The 24,443-nt window shown below is 47.0% G+C and overlaps 1 protein-coding gene across 1 annotated transcript in view; it reads left to right on the top strand.

Moving 5' to 3' along the window:
• Nucleotides 1-505: 505 nt before the first annotated feature.
• The window catches only part of LOC130491253 (ras GTPase-activating protein 4-like), a 57,092-nt gene continuing 33,154 nt past the window's right edge, over nucleotides 506-24,443 (top strand). The window contains exon 1 of the mRNA XM_056864966.1: nucleotides 506-570. Coding sequence (XP_056720944.1) covers nucleotides 506-570 — 65 coding nt within the window. The remainder of the gene's footprint in view (nucleotides 571-24,443) is intronic.

Raw genomic sequence — 24,443 nt, forward strand, 5'->3', positions numbered from 1 at the left:
TGGGGAAAATGCGCATCTAGAGAGCGGCAAATCCAAGGCAAAACCTCCCGTGCATAAAAGGCCCCATGCATAAATGGCGAGAGCGGCAAATCCAAGGCAAAACTTCCCATGCATAAATGACTTTAAGGCAGCTTTCATGAGCTCATTACCTCGACTCCGCGCCACCAGCTAAACGCGCCTCCAGGGCCGGAGCCCTAAAACCCGGCTGCGTGGGCAGTCGGCGCGCGTCTCGGCCAATCGCCGCGGGGGGTGGCCTTTCCGACCACGCCCCTCCTTGCCTTCGGCTTCCTGATTGGCGGGGCGATAAAAGCCGGGCGCGAGAGCCGGGCTCCTCCGTTTCCCAAGCAGAGGGCTGCGCGCGCCAGGCGGGGAAGCCTCGCTCCGGGTTTGCACGCGTCCCCAATCCGGGGGCGTCTGCACGTGAGAAGCCCCGACCGGGTCCTCTGCCCATGCCGTGAGAGCGTCGCTCATCCCTCCTATTTTTCCAGCCGGTCCGGGGTGAGAGATGGCCAAAAGGAGTTCTTTGTTCATCCGCATAGTGGAGGGGAAAAACTTGCCCGCCAAGGACATGTAAGTAAAAACCAACCAACAAACATCTCAACCCCCAAGAAGGAACCGATTCTTTTGCTAACAGTTGCATTCTCTTTTTTTATGCACGGGGAGGGTTTTGCCTTGGCTTTGCCGCTCTCTCTTTATTGTGTGTGTTAAGTGCCGTCAAGTCGCTTCCCACTCGTGGCGACCCTATGAATGAGAGTCCTCCAAAATGTCCTGTCTTTGCCAGCCTTGTTCAGATCTTGCAAACTGAAGGCTGTGGCTTCCTTTATTGAGTCAATTTATCTCTTGTTGAGTCTTCCTGCCGCCCTCAACTTTTCCTAGCATGACTCTCTAGATGCACACTTTCCCCATCCGAATGGTCAAAACTCTGCATGGGGTCTTATGTTTGAGGTTTGGGTCATTTATGCACGGGAGGCTTTGCCTTGGATTTGCAGCTCTCCAGCATTTCCCCCCCTCCAGATTCTTAAAACTCAAAAATAACCCCCCGTGCAGTGAGAATTTGGATGGGGAAAATGTGCATCTGCAAACTGGCAAATTCAAGGCAAAACCTTCTATGCAGAAGCGGTCTTGGGCGTTTGGCAGATCTAAAGCAAAACCTGCTATGCATAAATGGCTCAAATGTGGGGAAAGGTGCTCCCTGTCTGTCTTATAGTTTGAGAGCTACGCGTGCTGACTCAAAAGTAACCTTTGTTGCTTTCATGAGAACGGGATCCCTGGTTGAACGGGGGTGGGCAGGTTTGCCTTATACAGCCTGGCCGTGTGCGTATTTACATTCAAGTAAACCCTGTGGATTTCAGTGCCGCTTCTTGTAACTTAATCCTCTGGGTGTTGACTGAGAAATGGAGCCTGGACAGTTGAATGGTACTGACCCCTGCGTAAATGCGGTGTTTTCCTTCTTGGCTTTTAGCTCCGGGAACCTGCCGTCCTGCTCCGGAGCTGCTGGGTTTTACTTTCTGCTAATAACTTTTGTTTTTTAAAAAAATGTTGCTCAACTAGTGGCATCTAAAAACAGGATGAGTGTGCTTTCCTGCTTCCTTTTGGGGGCTGGCAAAACCAGTCTTAAGATTTCACAAGTCAAAACATTATGTGCTGATGCCCGAATGGATTTTGTTCCCTGTCCCCTTTTTAAAACGACCAGCGTTTCGATTATAATGCTTAACTTTTAATACTCGTGATGCTTTTCCTGCATTCTCTCATGCTTTTCCTACATTCTCTCATGCAACAGCCTTGTCAGGTGGGCCAGTAGATGTCCCGTTTCAGTGAGGAAACGCATATGGAGAGTATTGCTGTTTCTCGTCAACAATTAACTGTGCAATCCTGTGCACCGTTACTCCAGTCTAAGCTTGTTGAAATGAATGGACTTAGACTGGAGTAACTCTCCTTAGGATTGCACTGTATGTGTGTGGCTGAGGCATGGCTGGCGCTCTCCTGCTTTGTGCTACACCACCTCTGGGTGGAAACCCTTGCCCCCCACCCTCTTAATCTGGATGGCATTGTGTTCTTACTTGTTATGACACTAACAACCAAGGGCAAGGTTGGAAGGTAGTGAGGAATTCATTCTCCGCTTCAGTTTGTTTTCCTGCCAATCTGATGTTCCTAAGCTCTTATTAAGTGCCCCACGTTAGTTTTGTTTTTTATGATTGACGGACGGAGATTTCTACCCTACCTTTTGGCTTGGAAACCCTCAGCGTGGCTTAATAATTGCAAGGTCAAAGAAGGCTACAGATGAAATCAACAATCAAACCAGCCTTATAAGTAGTTGCGGCCGTTATAGCAGAGAGAAGACCAAAATAAAAGGCTCTTAAATACCATTACAAGCACTACAGAGCTTCAAGAGGGAGGATTAGTCCCCTGACATTTTCTGATTGCCCACTTTGCTAGTTTTTGGAGTTTGGTGGAAAATTTGACATTCCTATTCATGGTGGGGAGGGGCTTTATGGACTTCCTTAATGGGCCCCCCACTTCCAACACCTGTCCAAGAGCTACTGTTTTAGAACACAGTGAAGCGTAGTGGTTAGAGTATTAGACTGAGACTATGGTGCACTGGTTTCAAACCCCTGCTCCGCCAGGAATCTTGCTCGGTGGCATTTAGCCAGTTGCTCACTCTCTGCCTAATCTACCTCGCAGGGTTTTTGTGAGGATAAACTGAAGGAGGGGAGACCCACGTCTGTTGCCCTGAGCATCGCTCTTCAGCCGTCTGGAACTTCTGCCACTTACTTGCATGACATCACAGCCATGTGTCAGGAAGAGCAGGAGCCAAGAACGTGTCAAGGGCAGGACCCTGGACAGCAGCCCAAGAGATGGGGCAGGAAACAGAGGTCAAGTTCCAAAAAGTGAACCGTAGCAAGGAACAAGCCAAGGGTCAGATCCAGCATGGTGTAATGGTTAAGAGCGTTGGTTTGGAGCTGTGGACTCTGATCTGGAGAACTGGGTTTGATTCCCCACTTCTCCACATGATCGGCAGATGCTAATCGGATGAACTGGGTTGGTTTCCTCACTCCTACACATGAAGCCACAAGGGTGACCTTGGGCTAGTCACAGCTCTCTTAGAGCTCTCTCAGCTCCACCGGCCTCACAAGGTGCCTGTTGTGGGGGGGGGGGTGATTTCAAACTGCTTTGAGACTCCTTTCGGTAGAGAAAAGCGGGATATAAAAGCCAACTCTTCTTCTTCTTCCTCTGGGAGGTGAGGAGCCCTTGTAAGCACATGGGCTTTCCTTAGTCAGTATGTGGTCCCATTCTGCTCTCCGGATTTCCGTTTGGGCCTGCCTCCTGAGGCACCCATTTTTGGACTGGCTCCGCCTCCTGTAGCAGCCATTTTGTGGCGGCGCTCACCGTTCCCTCTCTAAATCTCAGAGGTGCCTGCAGGCACAAAATAGTTAGGGACCCCTGCTCTAGGGACTCCGGGATCCACCCGTGAGGCCTGACCCGTGGGTTGAAAAGCTGTTGCCTGCTGCCTTAGTCGTGGCAGGACAGAAGTGGGGAAAAATTACGTTGGATTTGAAGATGGAGAAAAGGCTATGGCCATTTATGCTGGGCTGTTTCCCCGCGGTCAACTCTACCTACTGCTCTGGTACTTCGTTTTGATTATGCGTGCCTTTCTTGACCATTAGAGATCTCTTCGCCCTGCCCATTTTTGCACGTTTTGCCCGTGTTTTCTGGATTCTTACTAAAACAGCATCTGAAAAATGCTAGCGAAACACGGGGGGAGAGTGAGGTGACCTCTGATGGTTGGGAAAGGCACGCATAAGCAAAACGAAGCAATGGAGCAGTTGGTGGGGTGACCGCGAGGGAAACGGCCCTGCATAAATGGCCTATGAATGTATTTCTAAATGTCAATTAAAAGCTTTTGATGGTGTGCTTTGCACCAGCATCCTTTGTAACCTTTCCGCTAGGCCTGTAGGGCAAGCCAAGTGTTGTCGCGCCCATTATGCAGATAGGACAGTAGGGAGACTGAGGCTGAAAGAATGGCTTGCCAAAGAGAGCCTGGTGAGCTTGTGGCAAGACCAGGGCCCTTGCTGATGGCTCATTTGTTTAGAGTCTGTGCTACACCTCTGTTTGGATTTGCTTGATGATTCTTTTCCTCCTTGTTTCTTCCTTCAAAAATCCTCACTTTTTTGTTTTGCTCCCGCAATCATGTTTCCCTTTGCGAGTTCCTCCTGTAGGAGTCATTCCAAAAACGTTCTTGCGCAGCTGAGTGAGAATTTGAACTCGGGTTCTCCATGGCTCAAAAGCGGCAGTGCTCCATTGGCTGTTGCCCCTGCTTATGTATGGAGGGGCTCTGAATGGGTCGAGCGAATACTTGCTGCTGGAGTTGGTTGCGTTTCTCAGAGAGCAAGGCATTTAACATATATTTCTCAGTAGCCCTTCTAAATAGCCCTGTAAACTAGATCATTCCACGTTGTAAATAGTTGTGGAGGTGGGTGGAAGGGAGGTTTGCCTACAGCAACCTAATGACTTAAAGGCAGAGGCTCAAAATTGTGGGGAGGGGGAGCTGGAGGGGAGTTGAACCTCTCTGCTTGCATGCTCAGACCTCACATTTTTCTTGTCTGGGGCTTTGCAATAATCTAATTGTTTGCAATTCCCATTTTATAGAAAAGGGGAACTCGGTCTCTGACCGACAACTCTGTTTTGATCTAAGCCTCTGTTTTGATCTAGCAAGCAGGCCTCATGTACTTGGAACTGATTCACGAGGTCTCACGTAAACGCGAGTTTGTGTGCTTATGACCAGTGTTGGTTCTGAGTGTTATCTGTCACACAGGGCTGCCAGCTCTAGGTCGGGAAATACCTGGGGGGGGGGGTGGAGCCTAGGAAGAACAGGGTTTGGGGAGGGGAAGGACTTCAATGGGGTATAATGCCATAGAAGCCATCTTCCAAAGTGGCCATTTTCTCCAGGGGAACTGATTTCTACCACCCGGAGATCAGTTGCAATAGCAGGAGATGATCTTTATATTTCCATACAAAAATGCCCAGCAGTATAAACACATGATCTCACTCTTATCTGCCATTACCCTTTCCTGTGAAGTGGGAATTATACTCAAGCTTGACTAGGACACCAAATAAACTAGATCGTAGCCATGATGCAATCTTGCAGAATTTTGAAAACTTGGTTGAGTTTCCTAAACTTTAAACTGAAATTTGCTTCTTTTTTTTTGGAAACCTTTCAATTCTCAAGACTTTTAAAAAAATTGTGTTATACCTTAATAAATTGTTTGGTTGACTTTAAAAAAATATTTTATTTTAACCTTTGGATGTCCGTCAGCCGCCACTAGGATGTAGTGGTTGGACTAAGAACGGAAAGGACAAAGTATTGGGGCAGAGTGATTGCTCGGGTCCTCCAAGGTAGAAATAGTTGGCTAGAGTGTTCTCTTCAAAGGGGTCACCCTCTACCTGTCTTTACTCAACTTCCTGTGTGTGTGACATCTTCCAAGCTCGCTTGTTTAATTTGAGGAGTTATGGGTTAGCTTTTGCACTGAGGGCCAAACGAGAAGAGACAACGTTCTCGTGGCCACCAGAAGGATGCCACCTCCATTTAGAAAAGGCAGCAGCAGCCGTGAGGACACCGTCACTGGTGGGTCAGCCCTGAGAGTCAGTGTGTTACAGTGGTTAGAATGTCCAGCTGTGACCCAAGAGACCCAGGTTCAAATTCCTGTTTGACGATAAAGGTCACTGGGGAAGCAATCCTAAGCCTGTTTACTCAGAAGACCTATTTTATTCAATGGGGTTTACTACCAGGAAAGTGTTCTTAGGATTGCAGTATGGGTATAATGCCACAGAGTCCACCCTCCAAAGCCGCCGTTTTCTCCAGACGAACTGATCTCTGTCATAGGGCGATCTATTGTAATTCCAGGATACCTCCAGGCTCCACCTGGAGGTTGGCAACCTTGGAAGTTCCTGGTTCTCTTTCCCAGCTTCTGTAACCTCTTTGTGGCTTGAATTGGCCAACTTTGCTATACAGGCATACCTCAGAGATATTGCGGGTTTGGTTCCAGTCCACCGCGATAAAGCGAATATCTCAATAAAGCGAATCACATGAATTTCTGGGTTTCCAAGTGAATATAAAAGTTATTAAGTGTGCAATAGCATTATGTCTAAAAAATGTACATACCTGAATTTAAAAATACTTTATTGCTAAAAATGTGACACAGAGACACGAAGTGGGCACTTCCTGTTGGGAAAATGGCGCTGATAGACTTGATCGCTGTAGGGTTGCCACAAACCTTCAATTTGTGTAAAAAAAAAAAAAACCCGCTGTAGCTCAATGGTAGAACATCTGATGGGCATGCAGAAGGTCCCAGGTTCAGTCCCTGGCATCTCCAGTTAAAAGGGTCTAGGCAGGTAGGTGATATGAAAGACCTCTGCCAAAGACCCTGGAGAGCGGCTGCCAGTCTGAGTAGACAATACTGACTTCGATGGACCAAGGGTCTGATTCAGTATAAGGCAGCTTCATGGGTTCAATATCTGTGAATTGCAATAAAGTGAAGCGCAGTAAAATGAGGTGTGCCTGTATCCCTCTTTAATTTAGTTTTTTTCCCATGTCACAAATTCTGGAGCGTGCTCAGTCCTCCCCATCCAGTTGCTGTCTCTCCCCCCCCCCCATTATTAACTTGCAGAGTCGGGTTCCCCCCCCCCACATAGCTGGGGAATCCCCGGGTATGACTACATCCTGACCTTGTCTTTCTGTGGGGTGGTTGTGCTCTTTTACCATTGACGCGGGTAACCCGTTTGATGGTAATAGCACGCCATAGAAGTGGAAGGCTGATTATGCAGTGGTATTTTTTTTTTTAAGACTCGTGAAATCTAATTCGTGTGGTTATTTGCAAAGGTCAATGTCTTCCCTTACTAGCTCAGTCAGCGGTCTCTTCTTTAGACAAGAGCATTTGGAAAAGCCTGCATGTGAGTCTGGATCCCTCTCCCCGGCCAATAGGGTTTTGTTTTCCTTGAAAAGAGCCAGTGTGGTGTAGTGGCTAGGAGCAGTGGTTTGGAGCGGTGGACTCTAATCTGGAGATCCGGGTTCGATTCCCCACTCCTTCACATGAGCGGCGGAGGCTAATCTGCTGAACTGGATTTGCTTCCCCACTCCTACACATGAATCCTGCTGGGTGACCTTGGGCAAGTCACAGTTCTGTTAGAGCTCTCTCAGCCTCACCTACCTCCCAGGGTGTCTATTGTGGGGAGGGGAAGGGAAGGCGATTGTAAGCCGGTTTGAGTCACCCTTAAGTGGTAGAGAAAGTCAGCATATAAAAACCAATTCTTCTTCTTCTTGATTTGCCATCCTATGCTTTTTCTGCAGAAGCAAACAGGTTCTTCCCACAAAGTACCCCCCACCCCTGCCCAGTGCCTGTCTGCTGGCTCAGAACGTTCTCTTTGCACTTACCACCGGCAGGTAAACGTGTGCGGCTCAAGATGACCTAGATTTGCCCGCGGTGTCATGGGAGTGCTAAAAAGGAGCAGGTTTGGCAGGAGGGGGCCTGAACTTTCTCGCGCTGCCCCTTCCCGAGGAAAGAAGCTGCTCTGAAGGTATAAAGTGGAGGCGATTTATTTTATTTTCTTTATCCAGCCTCAGATGAAATGGCCGCTGAAGGCTAGAGAGGGTTTGGCCGGTGGCTGTTCAGGGCTGCTTTTGTCTTAGGGTTGCCAGGTCCCTCTTCGCAACCAGCGGGAGGTTTTGGGGGTGGAGCCCGAGGAGGGTGGGGTTTGGGGAGGGGAGGGACTTCAATGCCATAGAGTCCAATTGCCCAAGCGGCTATTTTCTCCAGATGAACTGATCTCCATCGGCTGGAGATCAGTTGTAATAGCAGGAGATCTCCAGCTACTACCTGGAGGTTGAAGGGAACAAACAGCATGGAGGCTCTTATATTATATAACTTCAAACTGAAGTATAAGCAAATAAGCCTTAAATGAATATATATAGATTCCAATTGCTATTATATTATGTGGGTATTATAATTATACCCCCGAACAAATTTAATACATGCATATCCTTATATCCAAATTGTATAAAGATACATCCAAAATACACAACATCCTAAAGATGTGCTAACATAAAGTCAGGTAGCCGGCTCAAGGCTGACTCAGCCTTCCATCCTTCCGAGGTCGGTAAAATGAATACCCAGCTTGCTGGGGGTAAAGGGAAGATGACTGGGGAAGGCACTGGCAAACCACCCCACAAACAAAGTCTGCCTAGGAAACGTCGGGATGTGACATCACCCCTTGGGTCAGGAATGACCCGGTGCTTGCACAGGGGACCTTTACCTAACATAAAGTCAGTACTAGTTCAGCATAGGTTTTTGGTTGTTGTAGAAAACCACCTGGAGGTTAGCAACCCTATTTTGTCTGGAGCTTTTAGTATAGGGAAAGATGGCTGGATTAAAATGGCCGCTTGTCTTTGCTGAGGAAGCCTGAGGAGAATTAACCTGAAGGGAAGAGAAGACGGGGCCTGCCTGTATTTCGAGAACCAAGCTGCCCCTGACAGCAAGTCCCCCTTACAAAATGTTGATGCTAACTGTGGGGAAGGAAGGGGACATCTTGGGAATGGCCATCAAACACTTTCAAGTGGTATAGTTGAGAGTTCAATAGGAATGCTGTCAAATATTCTCCCCCCCCACCCCGGCGCCAAGTAAAAATGTTAGGTCATAAAAGAGCACCTTGGAAAAGGTAGTGCGTGTGGTGGTTAGTGTTAAGACTAGGATCTAGGAAACCTATGTTTGAATCCTCACTTTGCCATGGAAGCTTGCTGGGTGACCTTGGGCCAGTCACACACACAGCCTAAATGCCCACACAGGGTTGTGGAGCAGGGAGTAAGTCTTGCAAGCTGCTTTGGGTCCCTATGGGTCCCTTTTAGCATGCCAGTTAAAAAAGTCACAGCTATGGACGGCAAGTTCACCTATACTCTTAGGCAATTTTCTAACTGTGCTTCCACTGGTGTGGTCTATGCCCTCCTTTGTTCTTGTCCAGTGCCAAAAATGTACATTGGCTGCACATTTCATCAAATCAGACTCCGTATTGGAGAACATCGCACGAGAATAAGAATGAAAACTTTGGAGGCCCCTGTAGTTAGCCATTTTGTAAGCCATGGCCATACTGACAAGGATCTAAATTTTTTTGTCATCTGGCAATATCGGCCTCGATCCCATCACACCCAGGATATTGGGAAGATTCTTAACTGTCAAGAAAGACGCTTCATCTTTCTTTTCAAAACAATGACACCTAGTGGTTTGAACACCGAGTTTGACTTATCCTGCTTCTTGTAAGCAGCTGTCCCTTTAACTAGGTTTTAACATCCTTATCTCAAGCCTCAGCTGTGGATAATTTAGGAATTGTTCTTTATCACTCAACAAGCAGCAAAAGCCGAGGCCGGATTGAAAATTTTCATGAAAAAACCTTAACATCTTGTAGTATCAGATGGGGTAAGATGTATTACCTTTCTTCCCTCTTTAACATCCACCATTCTTATAAATTTTTAAGATAGCTTCTTCCCATTTATTTTTCATTCTTAAATGGGATTATTGTATTGCAGGTTATATATGTGATGAACTATTCTACTAAGTTCTGATTCCTTCTCTAAAAGTGGTTGGTAAGCCTTTAAAGCCTTTAATTGCTTAGATAAACGTTGTTGTTAATAGTGTTGTTTCATAACATTGCATGAAATATCTATTTCCTAAGAAAGGTATGGTCCCTTTAAATCCTCAGGGTCGGCAAACTGAAGAAGATTCGAAACGCGTCTTTGCGGCGGACCCACCTTGGACCGCATTGTTTTGTTTTGTTACTATTGTGATTGTAATACCACCATTGTTGTGTATTGCTTACAACCACCACTATTGTGTATTGCTTATAACCATATTTTTTTTCTTGGTTTATATTCAGCCCGGGAGGCTTGATTTTTGTTTAGCTGTTCGGCTTTCCTATATTTTCAGCCTTTTGGCACTGCCTTAAGCCATCGAGGCTAGCCCTGCGAGGCTATTGTGTGTGTGTTTTTTGACACACTTTTCATTTGTTTTGGTGGTCTATTTTCAATTCATTTGACAGTAAGACAAACACAATTGTTGTTTTTTGATATTGATGTTTATTATTTTGAGCCACGTGCTGCCTCTTTGTACAGTTACCGCTATTTTCAGCATAGGTTCCTTCAACCTCCAGGTGGTGGCTGGAAATCTCCTGCTATTACAAGTGAACTCCAGGTGACTGAGATCAGTTCCCCTGGAGAAAATGGCTGCTTTGGAAGGTGGACTCTATGGCATTGAAGTCCCTCCCCTTTCCAAACCCCGCCCTCCTCAGGCTCTGCCCAAAAATCACCAGGTATTTCCCAACCTGGAGCTGGCAACCCTAATCCTAGGGTTGCTAGGTCCCCCTTTGTCACCGGCTGGGGGTTTTGGGAGTGGAGCCTGAGGAGGGTGGGGTTTGGAGAGGGGAGGGACTTCAATGCCATACATGAGGCTGCCTTATACTGAATCAGACCCTTGGTCCTTCCAAGTCAGTATTGTCTACTCAGACCGGCAGCGGCTCTCCAGGGTCTCAGGCAGGGGTCTTTCACATCTCCTACTCGCCTAGTCCCTTTAACTGGAGATGCCGGGGATTGAACCTGGGACCTTCTGCACGCCAAGCAGAGGCTCTACCACTGAGCCACTGCCCCTCCCCATAGAGCCAAATTGCCAAAGCGGCCATTTTCTCCAGGTGAACTGATTTCTATTGGCTGGAGATCCATTGTAATAGCAGGAGGTCTCCAGCTTTTACCTGGAGGTTGTCAACCCTACCTAATCCGCACACTGGTGTTCTCTGATTATCACATCTCTAATTTATAATCTCTGTCAGTATCTTGGAGTCCTGTGGGACTGCTTTGTTTGGAATCTGTGGAAATCCAAGCATGGTAGCAGCTACAGAAATGACAGGCGTTTTCCAATCCCCCTTCCCAGCCTGTGAATGCCCCAGGTCATTCAGTAAAGCTCCCTCTCTCTGGCCTTCACGTAATTCCATTTCTTTTCTCTTGACAGTAGAGCCGATTGGCGCGTAAAGACATTACAAAGAGAATTTTGGCTGAAAATGTCAGGCTGCCCTGCCCTGCGTTTCCTGGGTTGGGTTTCCTTCTCCTCTCTTCATACACCTGGTGCTGGTTTGGGGCCAACTAAGAGAGAGAGAAAACTCCCAACAAACTCTGACTTCGGCAGCCTTCAGAAAAGGATTAGAGCTCTTTGTGGGGAGGTCAGGCTGATCGCTGGCTGTTGGGCAGGACAGGTAAAGGACAATTCCATGTGCAAAGGCTGTGTCTTCCACCCACTCACCCCAAGACAAAGTGGAAAGGTGGTCCTTGAAGCATCCCAGTGGCTTCTGGTTGGCCACTACTGATGAAAACTGAATGGTAGCCTAGATAACCCTTGGCGCACTAATGTGCTGCTTATGATATTATAAGAAGAAGAAGAGTTGGTTTTTATGGCTAACTTTAAGGAGTCTCAAAGCGGCTTACCATCACCTTCCCTTCTTCTCCCCACAACAAACACCCTGTGAGGTAGGTGGGGCTGAGCGAGTTCAGAGAGAATTGTGACTGATCACCCAACAGGATTCATGTGGAGGAGTGGGAAAACAAACCCGGTTCTCCAGATTAGGGTACACTGCTCTTAACCAATACACCACACCGGCTGTAAGAGCTGTGGGTACCAGATAGGGTCACTTTTCCCCCACTGACTCATATTTTCTCCATTCTTTTATAATTTTTACATCAGAAATATCCCTGAGGGCCACTTAACCCTCAGTGTTTTTCCTGGAATGCTCTCCCTGGGTAACTGGAGACCTCTTGGATCTGTCAACAAAGCCAAGCGCCTTGGAGAGGGAGGAAGTGATTGTCGGCGTGACCTTTTGGAACTGTTTATTTAATGCTAACAGTTGGAGACCTTTAAAGGAAAAACATGTTTTGTTTGGGGCTGGGAATTCACTTAGTTTATGTGTTTTGGCTGTGTGTGTGTATATAGGGGAGAAAGGACGGATTTATAATGCTTTCTGCAGAATTTTTTGTTTTCTTCTCCTTCCCCCCCCCCCTCCAGCAATAGTACTTTGGTTTTATGAACTCTTAACACCTTTTAAGACCTGCACGCAACTACTTTGTGGGATGGATGAAAAAGGTCAGACCAACTGTGGGCTCTCTGTAAGCATAAACCACAGTCCAAAACATGTTTCCTTGGAAGCGAATCCCTCTGTCCAGTTGCCAAAGTGGCCCTTTTCTCCAGGTGATCTCTATCAGCTGGAGATCAGTTGTAACAGCAGGAGGTCTCTAGCTAGTACCTGGAAGATTGGCAAACCTAGGAGATGCTATGCAGAGAAGGGAGGGAAGGAAGGAAAGAGAGGGAGGGAGGCTTTCCCCCTCCCGCACACATGGCTTCCCTGCTTTCCCTCCCCCTCCACACGCATGCACTCACTGGGCCCCGCAAGCGGCCTGGCGCGATCGCGGGGGAAGCCTTCCCAACTCCCCCCACATGCACACGTGTGTGCGTCCCTGCGGCGACAATGGTGGCGGCTTTTGCAGGAGAGTCTGCGGTCCGCACTAAATGATGTCGGCCCACGGGCCGGAGGTTCCCTACCCCTGCTCTACCCAGTATCTAAATCATTACTAGCAAAAGTGTACAGGTTATTGTTAGTAGAAAAGAGCAAGAGTCCAGTAGCACCTTAAAGACTAACAAAATTTCTGGCAGGGTACAAGCTTTTGTAAGTCACAGCTCATTTCTTCAGGTTATTGTTAGAATTAGACCATAAGGAAGCAGCTGAGAGGCAAAATGGCAGAGAGATTTGATTCTGGAAATAAAAAGGATAAATGGGGAAAATTTTAGAGATATTCTGAGTACATCAATTAATACCAGTATTAGCAGAAATGGCCTGGCGCTCCTGTTTAAATGGTGTTATACCAAGATGTTTAACAATACTTCAGATCAATGCTGGAGATGCCGTCACTGAAAGATTCTCTGTATCATATTTGGAGGACATGTCCTATCATAAGTAGGTTGCCAGGTCCCTCTTCACCATCAGCGGGAAGTTTTTGGGGCAGAGCCTGAGGAGGGCAGGGTTTGGGGAGGAGAGGGACCAATGCCAAAGCGGCCATTTTCTCCAGGTGAACTGTTCTCTATCGGCTGGAGATCAGTTGTAATAGTAGGAGATCTCCAGCTACTACCTTGAGGTTGGCAACCCTAATCATAAAACAATGCTGGAACAAAGCATGTAGAGCCACGAGTGAATTTGTAATTCCAGTGCTGATCCTATTCTGCCAACTGGAAGAACCATTGGCAAAGAAAATGCGGTTTGAGAAGTTTGATAGTGGTACCGAGATTGTCAGTTGCAAAGTACTGGAAAAAAACCACTGTGTCAGCCATTGAGGTTTTGCTTAGAAGGTGTTTGCTGACCATGGTTATGGACAAAATATCAGTCTGCAAACAACTAGGATTTAGAGGGGGAATGCACAGACTTTGTTTGAACAAAGAAGCTCTTTATTTATAAGCTCTTGGAATAAAGGCCATCTGGAGGAGGTCCCTAAGCTCACAGTGCTTAAGCCGTATCTCGTTGATTGACCATTCATAGTATTTGAGGATTAAAAAAATATTTGGAGTCATATGGCACTGAATTGATTGAATGTTTCTCCATTTTGGCCTTTAGTCGACTCTTTGTTTACTCTAATATTAAACTAAAAAAATACAGATAAGGATTCTCTCCTCCTGTCCTCTTTTTTCAACAGTAACCCCCCTACCATTCTGGCTTTTTAAGGTTAAGCTGCACATTGGGTAGGGTTGCCAACTTCCAGGTACTAGCTGGAGATCTCCTACTATTACAACGGATCTCTAGCTGATAGAGATCAGTTGACCTGGAGAAAATGGCCGCTTTGTCAATTGGACTCCGTGGCATTGAAGTCCCTCCCCTCCTCAAACTCCTCCCTCCTCAGGCTCTGCCCCAAAAACCTCCCACCATTGGCGAAGAGGAACCTGGCAACCCTAACATTGGGGGAATCTGATCATGGATCTCTCTCATCCTGCCTAGTTTGGCCCTATATGGGGGGGGGGGGCAGAGACTTTATTTTACATTACTCTGTATTTTGATACCACTACCTTAAAGAGAGCATAAGAAAAGCCATGCTGGATCAGACCAAGGTCCATCAAATTCAGCAGTCTGTTCACACAATAGCCGACCAGGTGCCTCTAGGAAGCCCACAAACAAGATGACTGCAGCAGCATTATCCTGCCCATGTTCCACAGCACCTAATATAATAGGCATGCTCCTCTGATCCTAGAGAATAGGTATGCATCATGACTAGCATCCATTTTTACTAGTAGCCATGGATAGCCTCTGCTCCATGAACATGTCCACTCCCTTCTTAAAGCCTTCCAGGTTGGCAACCATCACCACAACCTGGGGTAGGGAGTTCCACAGTTTAACTATGCGTTCTGGGAAGAAATACTTCCTTTTATCTGTTTTGAAGGGTCTTTTAAAGATCCTCATACAATGAGTTTCAGTTTTTATATCAAATTTAATTTTCCTACTTCTGGCTTTCCAGTGTCTCAGCTAGGGGTCTATCACAGAATGTTTTAATGGAGATTCCATGGTTTGAACCTGGGACCTCCGGCATGCAAAGAAGAGGCTCTCCACTGAGCCATGGCCTCTTTACTGAGAATGGAGGTACGGTAATATCTAAATTTAATGAATGGTTGAATTTTAAAGAAGTAGGCAAAAAGCTGGGTGACTAAACCAATGAAGAAGTGGTGAAATGCTGGGTAGACCTAACCTCTGTTCATCATTCTTCTCCAACCAATTGCAGTTTCTGAAAACCCAATCAGGGCAGCCTGGAAATAACCGATGGCTAAGAGGTTAAAAGCAAAGCCCTTTAACTGTAAATCAAACTCCTGTCACCGCTACCCCTTTTCCACTGCATTTATAGGCGTTTCTCCCCCCTCAGAAGAATGGAATCACCTTTCCTTTAGGTTACAAATAATTAACAGACTTTGGGAGTGGAAGCTGCAGGGGCTGGAAACTGGGTAATTTGGGCATGTGTGTTCAGCAGCGGAGATCTACAGCCTCTGTATTCAGTGTTGCTGGTTAGCCAAGCGTGCCTCGTTTGAAAGGGAAGGAATGCATTTATAACCCCTCTGAGTAGGTTCTGCCTCCCTGCTCTGTAGGAAAGAAACTGCCCCGAGGGCGTATTGAGTTTTCGTTTGCAGCAAGGAGGGCTAGAATCATGCATTCTTTGAGGCAAGCTTGGGTCTACTGGTGACCCAGATAGGGATGCCTCCAACATGGACACCCAGGACTTTCTGTCCAGAGTTGGGGGCCCCGGTTCTTTTGAGGCTTTCCTGGAGTCAGCAAACGTGGTTGTTCCAATGGAGTTCATGCTTCCTTTGGGCTGCAACGCATTAGAAACGCCAGCCTTTCTCCACCCGCCCACCCCCTTGTTATTGTGTAGGATGGACAGCATTTACAGTCCACGGTTTACCGTCCATTTGTTATGGGGGCATTCAGGACTTTGGTTAGTTGCACCCCACTTTTCTCCCAAATGGGGACCCACAGCAGCTGACAACATCATTCCTAGATAGGGTTGCCAGCTCTGGGTTGGGAAATACCTGGAGATTTGGGGGTGGAGTCTGAGGAGGGCGCGGTTTGGAGAGGGGACTTCAATGCCATACAGTCCAATTGCCAAAGCAGCCATTTTCTCCAGGGGAACTGATTTAGATTGCCTGGAGATCAGTTGTAATAGTGCGAGATCTCCAGCCACCGCCTGGAGATTGGCAACCCTGTTCCTAGAGTCTGTAGATGCCAGCTAGGCTTTGCCCTCTTGAAAGAATAAAATGTTATTTTCTCTTAAGACATGCCTTCTGACATGAGATCCCCTTTCCCAGCTAAGCAGAGCCTGTTTCTGGTTATGCATCATGGAGAGAATATTCTCTGCACGTGCTCCAAGGTCCTGTTTTCTTCACATCTTGGTAATGGTCAAGCTCAGCAAATATCTAGAAGTGCTGACTGGATTCTACACATGTGACAGCATAGGATAAAGGCTGCCCTGCCAATTCAAAAACCCCATACACAACCCACCAGTGCACCAGTTCTGTCTGTTTTATGTTTCGTGTTTGCTGTTTACAGATAGCTCATGTCATATTTGGGGTGGGGTGTGTGGGAAGAGAGGCCAAGTGAGGCTTCTCCCCCTAAAAAAATTTACAAAGGCCTGTTAGACTGAGGCAGGGTCTTTGCCCTCTTCAGTCAATGGACTCCTTGGTACATATCCTTTTGCATTGTCCTTACATGTACCAATTTAGGATAAAATGGATTAAAATATTGTCGAAGGCTTTCACGGTCAGAGTTCATTGGTTCTTGTAGGTTATCCGGGCTGTGTAACCGTGGGCTTGGTATTTTCTTTCCTGACGTTTCGCCAGCAGCTGTGGCTGTGAAGATGCCTGCCACAGCTGCTGGCGAAACGTCAGGAAAGAAAATACCAAGACCACGGTTACACAGCCCGGATAACCTAAATTGGATTATTCCAGGTTTTAACAAATGGTCTGCATTTTCTCGAGTAACTTTGGAGCAAAAGATTTAGTTCCTCTTAGACCCTCAGTGCACTTAATTATTTGGACATTTTTTGGAGGCTGCAGAGAAGAGTCGAAGGGAGGTGTTTTTAGAGATGGGTCTTATTTAAGTTTTATGGTTTTATTGTTCGAGTCCTCAGGAGGAAACTAAGAACTGAGGCAGGGATGGACAAATGCCCCTCTTGGTTTCTGTTGTGAAGGGTTTCAGTCCACTTGCTGGTACTGATTATTCTTTTGTGCCGAAAAACTACAGAAGTGTGCATTCTTTATCCATGTTGCATATAATGCTGTTTTACTGATGCACAGATAGCACTGAAAACTGTGTACTTTCAACGGGGAAGTTTCATTGCAAGGAAAAGGGTGCACAGATTTGCAAGTTTGATTTGCGTGAGAATCAGAGCCAGACTGTTTGGCTCAATCTCAACAGGCTTGCAAAATTGGATCGCATCCTTAAATGGAGGCCTAGATCTTGCAGATTAATGAGGTGGTAAACCAGGGTCCGGGCCGTGGACTTCTTTTCTGTGATGTTCTAACCTTCTACATGGAGGGGATTTATTTTTTAAAAAAAAACAGGAACTTTGAGCTGTGTGTTCTTTGTGGCCAAGGAAGGGATTTTGAACCCTTTCTGTTCCAGCTGGCTCTTGAACATAGAAATAACATGTGAAAGGCTTCCTCTTCTTTTCTGTAGTTTAAAGGAAGATGTACAATCGGTGGAAGGAACCTAAAACAAAAACAGAGCGAGAGAGAGAAGCTTTTCGGGAATGCCAAACGGGAAGCGTTTTTTCTGTCAAACACAGCCCCAAAACACTCCAGAGTGAAGAGAAGTCATTTGTTTATTTCTGCTAGGCATGTGGGAAGAGCAACAACCCTCAAAAGCAGTCAGTTTATTTAATGGTGTGAATGAATTAAAAATGTTTTTGTCCTACCCTTTCTGTTTTGTACACGATCTCCAGGGTTGCTCACAACAGTGATTAAAAATGAGATCCTGGTTTTCATCATGTCCTTCTTCCAATAGGGTTGCCACCGGTGGGAGGGGCTTCAATGCCATAGAGTCCAATTGCCAAAGCGGCCATTTTCTCCAGGGGAACTGATCTCTATCGGCTGGAGATCAGTTGTAATAGCAGGAGATCTCCAGCTAGTGCTAGTACCTGGAGGTTGGCGACCCTATTCTTCCAAGGAGCCCAAGGTGGGGAAGGAGGAACCACGTATGATGTACCCCCCAGAGCTTCTTGGAAGGGAGTAAGATATTTGTGGAAGGGCATGCCACAGCAACATTTTTTTAAAAGCCCTTCCCTTTGTGGCCGGGCACTGTTACCTTTCAATGCATGGGCAACCGCAAAGGAGATTTATCGGTCATCTTCAGTACGCAGCTCAATACGCGAGAAGGTGCCTTTCAAGAGATATTCATCCCTTCCCATTAATGCATTTTACAACTAAAACCAGCACTTAAGATTGGAGTCAGAAACAGATTGAACACATGAAGCTGCTGAATCAGACCCTCGGCCCATCAAAGTCAGTATTGTCTACTCAGACCAGCAGCGGCTCTACAGGGTCTCAGGCTGAGGTCTTTCACATCACCTACTTGCCTGGTCCCTTAAACTGGTGATGCCGGGGTTTGAACCTGGGACCTTCTGCATGCCGAGCAGATTCTCTACCACTGAGCCACAGCCCCTCTCCATGGCTCTCCAGGGACTCAGGCAGAGGTCTTTCACATCACCTGCTTGCCTAGTCCCTTTAACTGGAGATGCTGGGGATTGAACCTGGGACCTTCTGCATGCCAAGAAGATGCTCTACCACTGAGCCAGGGCCCCTCTCCAGGGTCTCAGGCAGAGGTCTTTCACATCACCTACTTGCCTGGTCCCTTTAACTGGTGATGCCGGGGATTGAACCTGGGACCTTCTGCATGCCAAGCCGATGTTCTACCACTGAGCCACAGCCCCTCCCCTGAGCCATAGCCCCTTCTGTGTTGATATAAAATTGGACCCTTACACTGTGGGGTGGGGGAGTTAACTCCCCGTCACCACTATGCTGTTTCTCTGATTCAAAAGTCCAAGGAGAGTATGGCCGTAACCCCTGTAGGGGAACACAAATACAGGTAGGTACCTGTATTCTGCCCTGCTGCACTGGGGTTAGAAGCAGCCCCATGATGGGAGAATTTCTTTTGTCCCCCCCTTGTATTTCGTTGTGCATGGTTTTTCTCTGCCTGCTTCACTTACCAAAAAGCAACCCAGAGAGATCTGGATATAGAAACACTCTTACACAGTCACTCTTAAACAGCATACAAACCACATGAACAGTAAACCAAACAGTTTTATTGAACTTACAAAAAGAATATAAAGCAAAGGAAAAAGCAATACTTAACTGAATATATATATGACAGAATATAACAAACTCACACACATGCAAGACAAACAGTTACAGAGGCCTCTGGGTCACTTCCAGAGAGAGCGATGTCAACAACTGGGAAGCCTGATCTCTTTCCCTAGAATGACAAAACACAGGGATTTTGAGAGGCTTTTTTATAAGTTAAATCGTGGGAGAAAGAGTTTTACAACAGCCCTCCTTTCAAGCTTTCCCAGAGATGGGCTTGCCATATTTTTGCTTTGAAGCTTTCTGTTCCCAGAGTTTCTGACAAATGTTTGCCTATGAAGTCTTGTGTATTTAAACACTTTCCCCCAATCTGGCAGATAGGTTGCTGCCGGACCAAATGTCTGTTCTCTCCTTAAACAATTACAAGCATCCCGGTGTGTTTTCTTTTAGGTAAACTAGCTCCTAGCCTGCAATGTCCCAATCTAAGATCAGAGGCCCTAATTGGAAGCTGGGGTCAGCTAAAAAGTCAGGTCTTCTAAGCTAGAGATTAATAATAAAGCTGGTTCTTATTAACCCACATTTATATTTTTAATAAAAAGAATTCAAAGAATTCTCGCGACACCCCACAATGGGCCTGTTTTGATTAGGGTTTCAGTGTCTTAGAGTGCAAGTGTTATCTCTTGGATCTCATAGGAAATGACCCTTAATATCTTTGTTCCTATGGATGCTGTTTTGCTGTCCGCAAGAGGAAATTACCTCTAGCCGGCCTCTGTGGTTTGAATGAACAGTTCCTGTTATCTGTTAAGGTCATGGCAACAGGTGAGTCATCCGGGAGCTGATTCCGAAGCCCCTCATCCAAGGGCACATTTCTCTGTGTGCTTTTTCTCCTTCGAAAGGTGGTGTCCTCTCTGGCTGGTTTACCTGCAAGATTCTAAATGGCCGATGTGTCAGATCTTGGCAAGAGAGTCTGCATCAGAGCAGAGGAGTCTGCAAAGAAGAAACAGAATTTGGATTTCCCCGCAAACCCTTGCTCTTCAGCACACCTGAAATGATGGCAAAATGTATCGGTTCTCATCTTATCCTTGCTTACTCTTCATGGTCTCCCGGACTATGAACATTTCAGATTGCAAGCTACTGAAGACAAGGGTTGATTTCATTTTTATTTTTTTGGCTTGGGGTACTCTCTAAAATGAAACTGCCTTATATACTGAATCAGACTGTCGGTCCATCAAGGTCAGAATTGTCTACTCAGACTGGCAGCGGCTTATCGGGGTCTCAGGCAGAGGTCATTCACATCACTGTGGGTGTAAAGTGCCGTCAAGTAGCATCCGACCCCCTTATGGGTTTTTCAAGGCAAGAGACTGACAGAGGTGGTTTGCCAGTGCCTTCCTCTGCATAGCAACCCTGATATTCCTTAGTGGCCTCCCATCCAAATACTAACCAGGGATGACCCTGCTTAGCTTCCGAGATCTAATGAGTTTGGGCTATACCACGCTGCCTTCCCTCCCCACATCACCTACTAGTTGGTTCTTTAACTTGAGATGCCAGGGAATGAACCAGGGACATTCTGCATGCCAAGCAGTTGCTCTGCCACTGAGCCAGAGTCCCTCCCCATATACTTTCATATTCTATATTTCAGAATAGAAAGCTGGGGTGTGCTTGCAACGAGCCGGTACTCCTACCAAGGAGAGCTGCTCTGGTTCCTACACACACTAAATATTGCATGTTGCTGTATTGATTGCCCTGTTCTTCAGCCCTGAGAAGCAAGAAGGGTTTGTGTCTTTCTGCTTTAGTATCCTAAAACAGATCATTGACAGTTGAAAGGATACCTGGGCAACTGCAGAATATAAAATGGTCAATGCCTTATTGTTCACGCACATGCATTTATCTGCATACACACTAGAGCCAAGAGGGTAGGTGAGGTGCAAATATTTTAATAAACAGAAAAATGGAAGGGGGGAGGAACACCAATACAGAGTCCAGGAAGAGAGCAAAGGTGCAGCTGAAACAAATGTGCAAAAAAGCATAAGCGTTTAAACATGGCATGTTAAATGGTGTGTACCCTACATTCCAAGAGCCCTGTAGCGCAGAGTGGGGAGCTGTAGTACTGCAGTCCAAGCTCTGCTCACGACCTGTGTTCGATCCCAATCGAAGTTGGTTTCAGGAAGACGGCTCAAGGTTGACTCAGCCTTCCATCCTTCCGAGGTCTGTCAAATGAGTGCCCAGCTTGCTGGGGGTCAAGGGAAGATGCCTGGGGAAGGCACTGGCAAACCACCCCGTACACAAAGTCTGTTTAGTAAATGTCGGCATATGACATCACCCCATGGGTCAGGAATGACCCGATGCTTGCACAGGGGACCTTTACCTTACCCTACATTCCAGGTAATGTTATTGACCTCAATTCCATGAAAAGCGGCAACTGCCCATTTCTCATACGTTAAGCCCCTGGTAAAGGGGCAAGACTCTTTTTCTCTAGGTTGTTGGCAAACTTTACCCCACACAATGATGTTCTTTCCCCCCCTCTGCTCCCTAGAGATCATTCACCCCGTTCCTATCTCAGCCCTTTTCCTTCAAGCGACATATATGCTTGTGATCAAGCAGCTAGATGCACAACAGCATGGCTGTGTTATAGGGTTGCCAACCTCCAAGTACTGGCAGGAGATCTCCTGCTATTACAATTGATCTCCAGCCGATAGAGATCAGTTCACCTGGAGAAAATGGCCGCTTTGGCAATTGAACTCTATGGCATTGAATCCCCTCCCCTCTCCAACCCCACCCTCCTCAGGCTCTGCCCCAAAAACCTCCCGCCGGTGGTGAAGAGGGACCTGGCAACCCTACTGTGTTAACACACGGCTGGCGGAAAAGCAGCAACCACTTGGATGGGGTTGCTAACAGAGATAATTCCAAAGAGTATCTGAGTATGTGCAGAACACCTTTTCCCCTCATCAGAGCCATTGCACACCTATGATTACTGTGACAGAGGACGGCCAAATGGGTTTTGGGGGTCTCACTCATTGGAAAATAATTGCTAGAAATATAGGGTTGCCAACTTCCAGGTGGTGGCCTGGAGATCTTCTGAAATTACAGCTGATCTCAAGACAACAGTGATCAGTAGGGTTGCCACGCGCCAGGTACTAGCTGGCAATCTCCTGCTATTACAACTGATCTCCAGCTGATAGAGATTGGTTCCACTGGAGAAAATGGCCGCTTTGGCCATTGGACTCTATGGCATTGAAGTCCCTCCCCAAACCCCACCCTCCTCAGGCTCTGCCCCCAAAACCTCCTGTCGGTGGTGCAGAGGGACCTGGCAACCCTAGTGATCAGTTCCCTTGGCAATAATGGCTGCTTTGGAGGGTGAGTTAATCCTTGCTGATGTCCATCTCCTCCCCAAATCCTGCCTTCTGCAGGCCTCATCCTCCAAATCACCAGGAATTTCTCAACCTGGAGTTGGCAACTCTAGAATGCCTCCACGTAGAGGTTCTGGGGTGGTGTCATCAGACTCTGAATCTTCACTAGAGATGATAGCAAATTGAGTTGGGAGCTTCAGCACAAAGCTGTCTGGCCAGGAAGGGGGTTAGCTGGAGGATCCAGAGCACGAATACTTCAGGTTCTATAAATATTCTATTTGCCACCTTGTGGCATAAGGCTTGAAGGGCAAAACCGGCCAAAATGACCTCTTCATGGGCATTCCCTTGTCTCCCAGGACGCCCACGCTGCTCTCAAACCCGTCCCTGATGAATCACTGCCTCTATTTTGGTTATGTTATGGGTTTTTCTACAATGAGTCAGCATAGCCGGGTTGCTTTGAATGTTAGCCAGTTTTGCTCCAGTTTTCTGAAGGGTGATTGTGAGGTTAACATGGAGTAGGGCAGAACAATGTAAGCCACTTTGGTCCCTATGGGAAAGAAAGGCGGGGTAGAAATAAAAACGCCTTGTGAAGAGGTTGGTAGTATGAACTTGATTCTTCGCTCCAGATTCCACTCCCCGTTCCATGTCTCTGGAAGCCAAATCTCTTGGCTCTAGTGCATATGTGTGTAAATGCATGTTCATGCCCACGAAGGCTCCATTCAGTATACAATGTGACATTTTGCGCGCTGCAGATATATGTTCAGCTATACAAAACATGAACCCATGAAGCTGCCTTATACTCAATCAGACCCTTGGTCCATCGAAGTCAGTATTGTCTACTCAGACCGGCAGTGGCTCTCCAGGGTCTCAGGCAGAGGTCTTTCACATCACCTACTTGCCTAGTCCCTTTAACTGGAGATGCCGGGACTGAACCTGGGACCTTCTGCATGCCAAGCAGATGCTCTACCACTGAGCCATGGCCCGTCCCATGCTGTAGGCAATATATCAGTAGGAGTTACGCAATTGCAGAGAATTGAATACTGCAGATGGGATAGAGCCGGTAATGGTAAAGGAAAGTTCTGTCAAGTCACAGCTGACTTACGGCAACCCCGTAGGGGTTTTCAAGGCAAGAGACGTCTGGAGGTGTTTGCCGTTGCCTTTCTCCTCATGGGTGGAAAGAGTTCGGAGAGAACTGTGACCGGCCCAGGGTCACCCAGCAGGCTTCATGTGGAGGAGTGGGGAACCGAACCCGGTTCTCCAGATCAGAGCCCGGCCCTCTTAACCCCTATACCATGCTGGCAGTCAGTGATTGGGGGTGGGCCCCCCGGTAATGACCCAGTTGGGTTGAACATGCATGAACCCATGAAGCTTTTTATACTGAGTCGGGCTCTTGCTCTGTCAATGGCAATGCTATCTATTCTCTCAGCAAGAGGGTTTTCTCATTTATCTATTGCCTGATCCTTTTAACTCCCGATGCCAGGGACTGAACCTGCGACCTTCTGCATGCCAACCAGATGCTCTGCCGCTAAGCCACGGTGTGTCCCCCCCCCCCGGAATATTCCATGTATGCTCCATTTAATCCTGCAAAATGTGAAGGGTAAGGCCTCTAATTCACTTGGCGATCAGGAGAAGTGCTGGTTTATGACCATGTTTCAGCTTCCCTGCACTGGTGATGTGCATGGAATTCCAGTTAAAGCCTTTTATTTATTCTGTTGTGTTCCGCTCAAAGTAGCCGTGCTCGTCTGGTGTTTTTAGATATGACCTTTTCCGTAAGGGAGTTCCCTTTCCCTCTAATTAGCTCTTCCTATCATCCAGTCAAGGCCACTTTGTATTATTGGCGTGTGTTTAAATTGCTGCTAGCTACCCCACGTTGAAATAAATTCCACATTAAAACGGGAGGAACATTTTTTCTTTCCTCGGTGCCAGAAAGGGGAAGGGAGGGTTCTTCTACAGTGTATGAGATGTAGGACTCGCCATCCCTCAGAGGAGCATTTGCTCGATCTCTGTGTGAGTCGCAGATCGGGCCGTGGTTCCTGATGGAAAAGCCTGAGCGTTGATTCATGCAGAGTTGCTACAGGCAGTCTTCTCTAAGAGGAAAGCAATGGCAAACCACCTCTGTTTGTCTCTTGCCTTGAAAACCCTATGGAGTCGCCGTAAGTCAGCTGCGACTTGCAAGGATCTTATGTGTGTGCAT

Source organism: Euleptes europaea, chromosome 19 (assembly GCF_029931775.1).
Source record: "Euleptes europaea isolate rEulEur1 chromosome 19, rEulEur1.hap1, whole genome shotgun sequence".
Classification (NCBI taxonomy): domain Eukaryota; kingdom Metazoa; phylum Chordata; class Lepidosauria; order Squamata; family Sphaerodactylidae; genus Euleptes; species Euleptes europaea.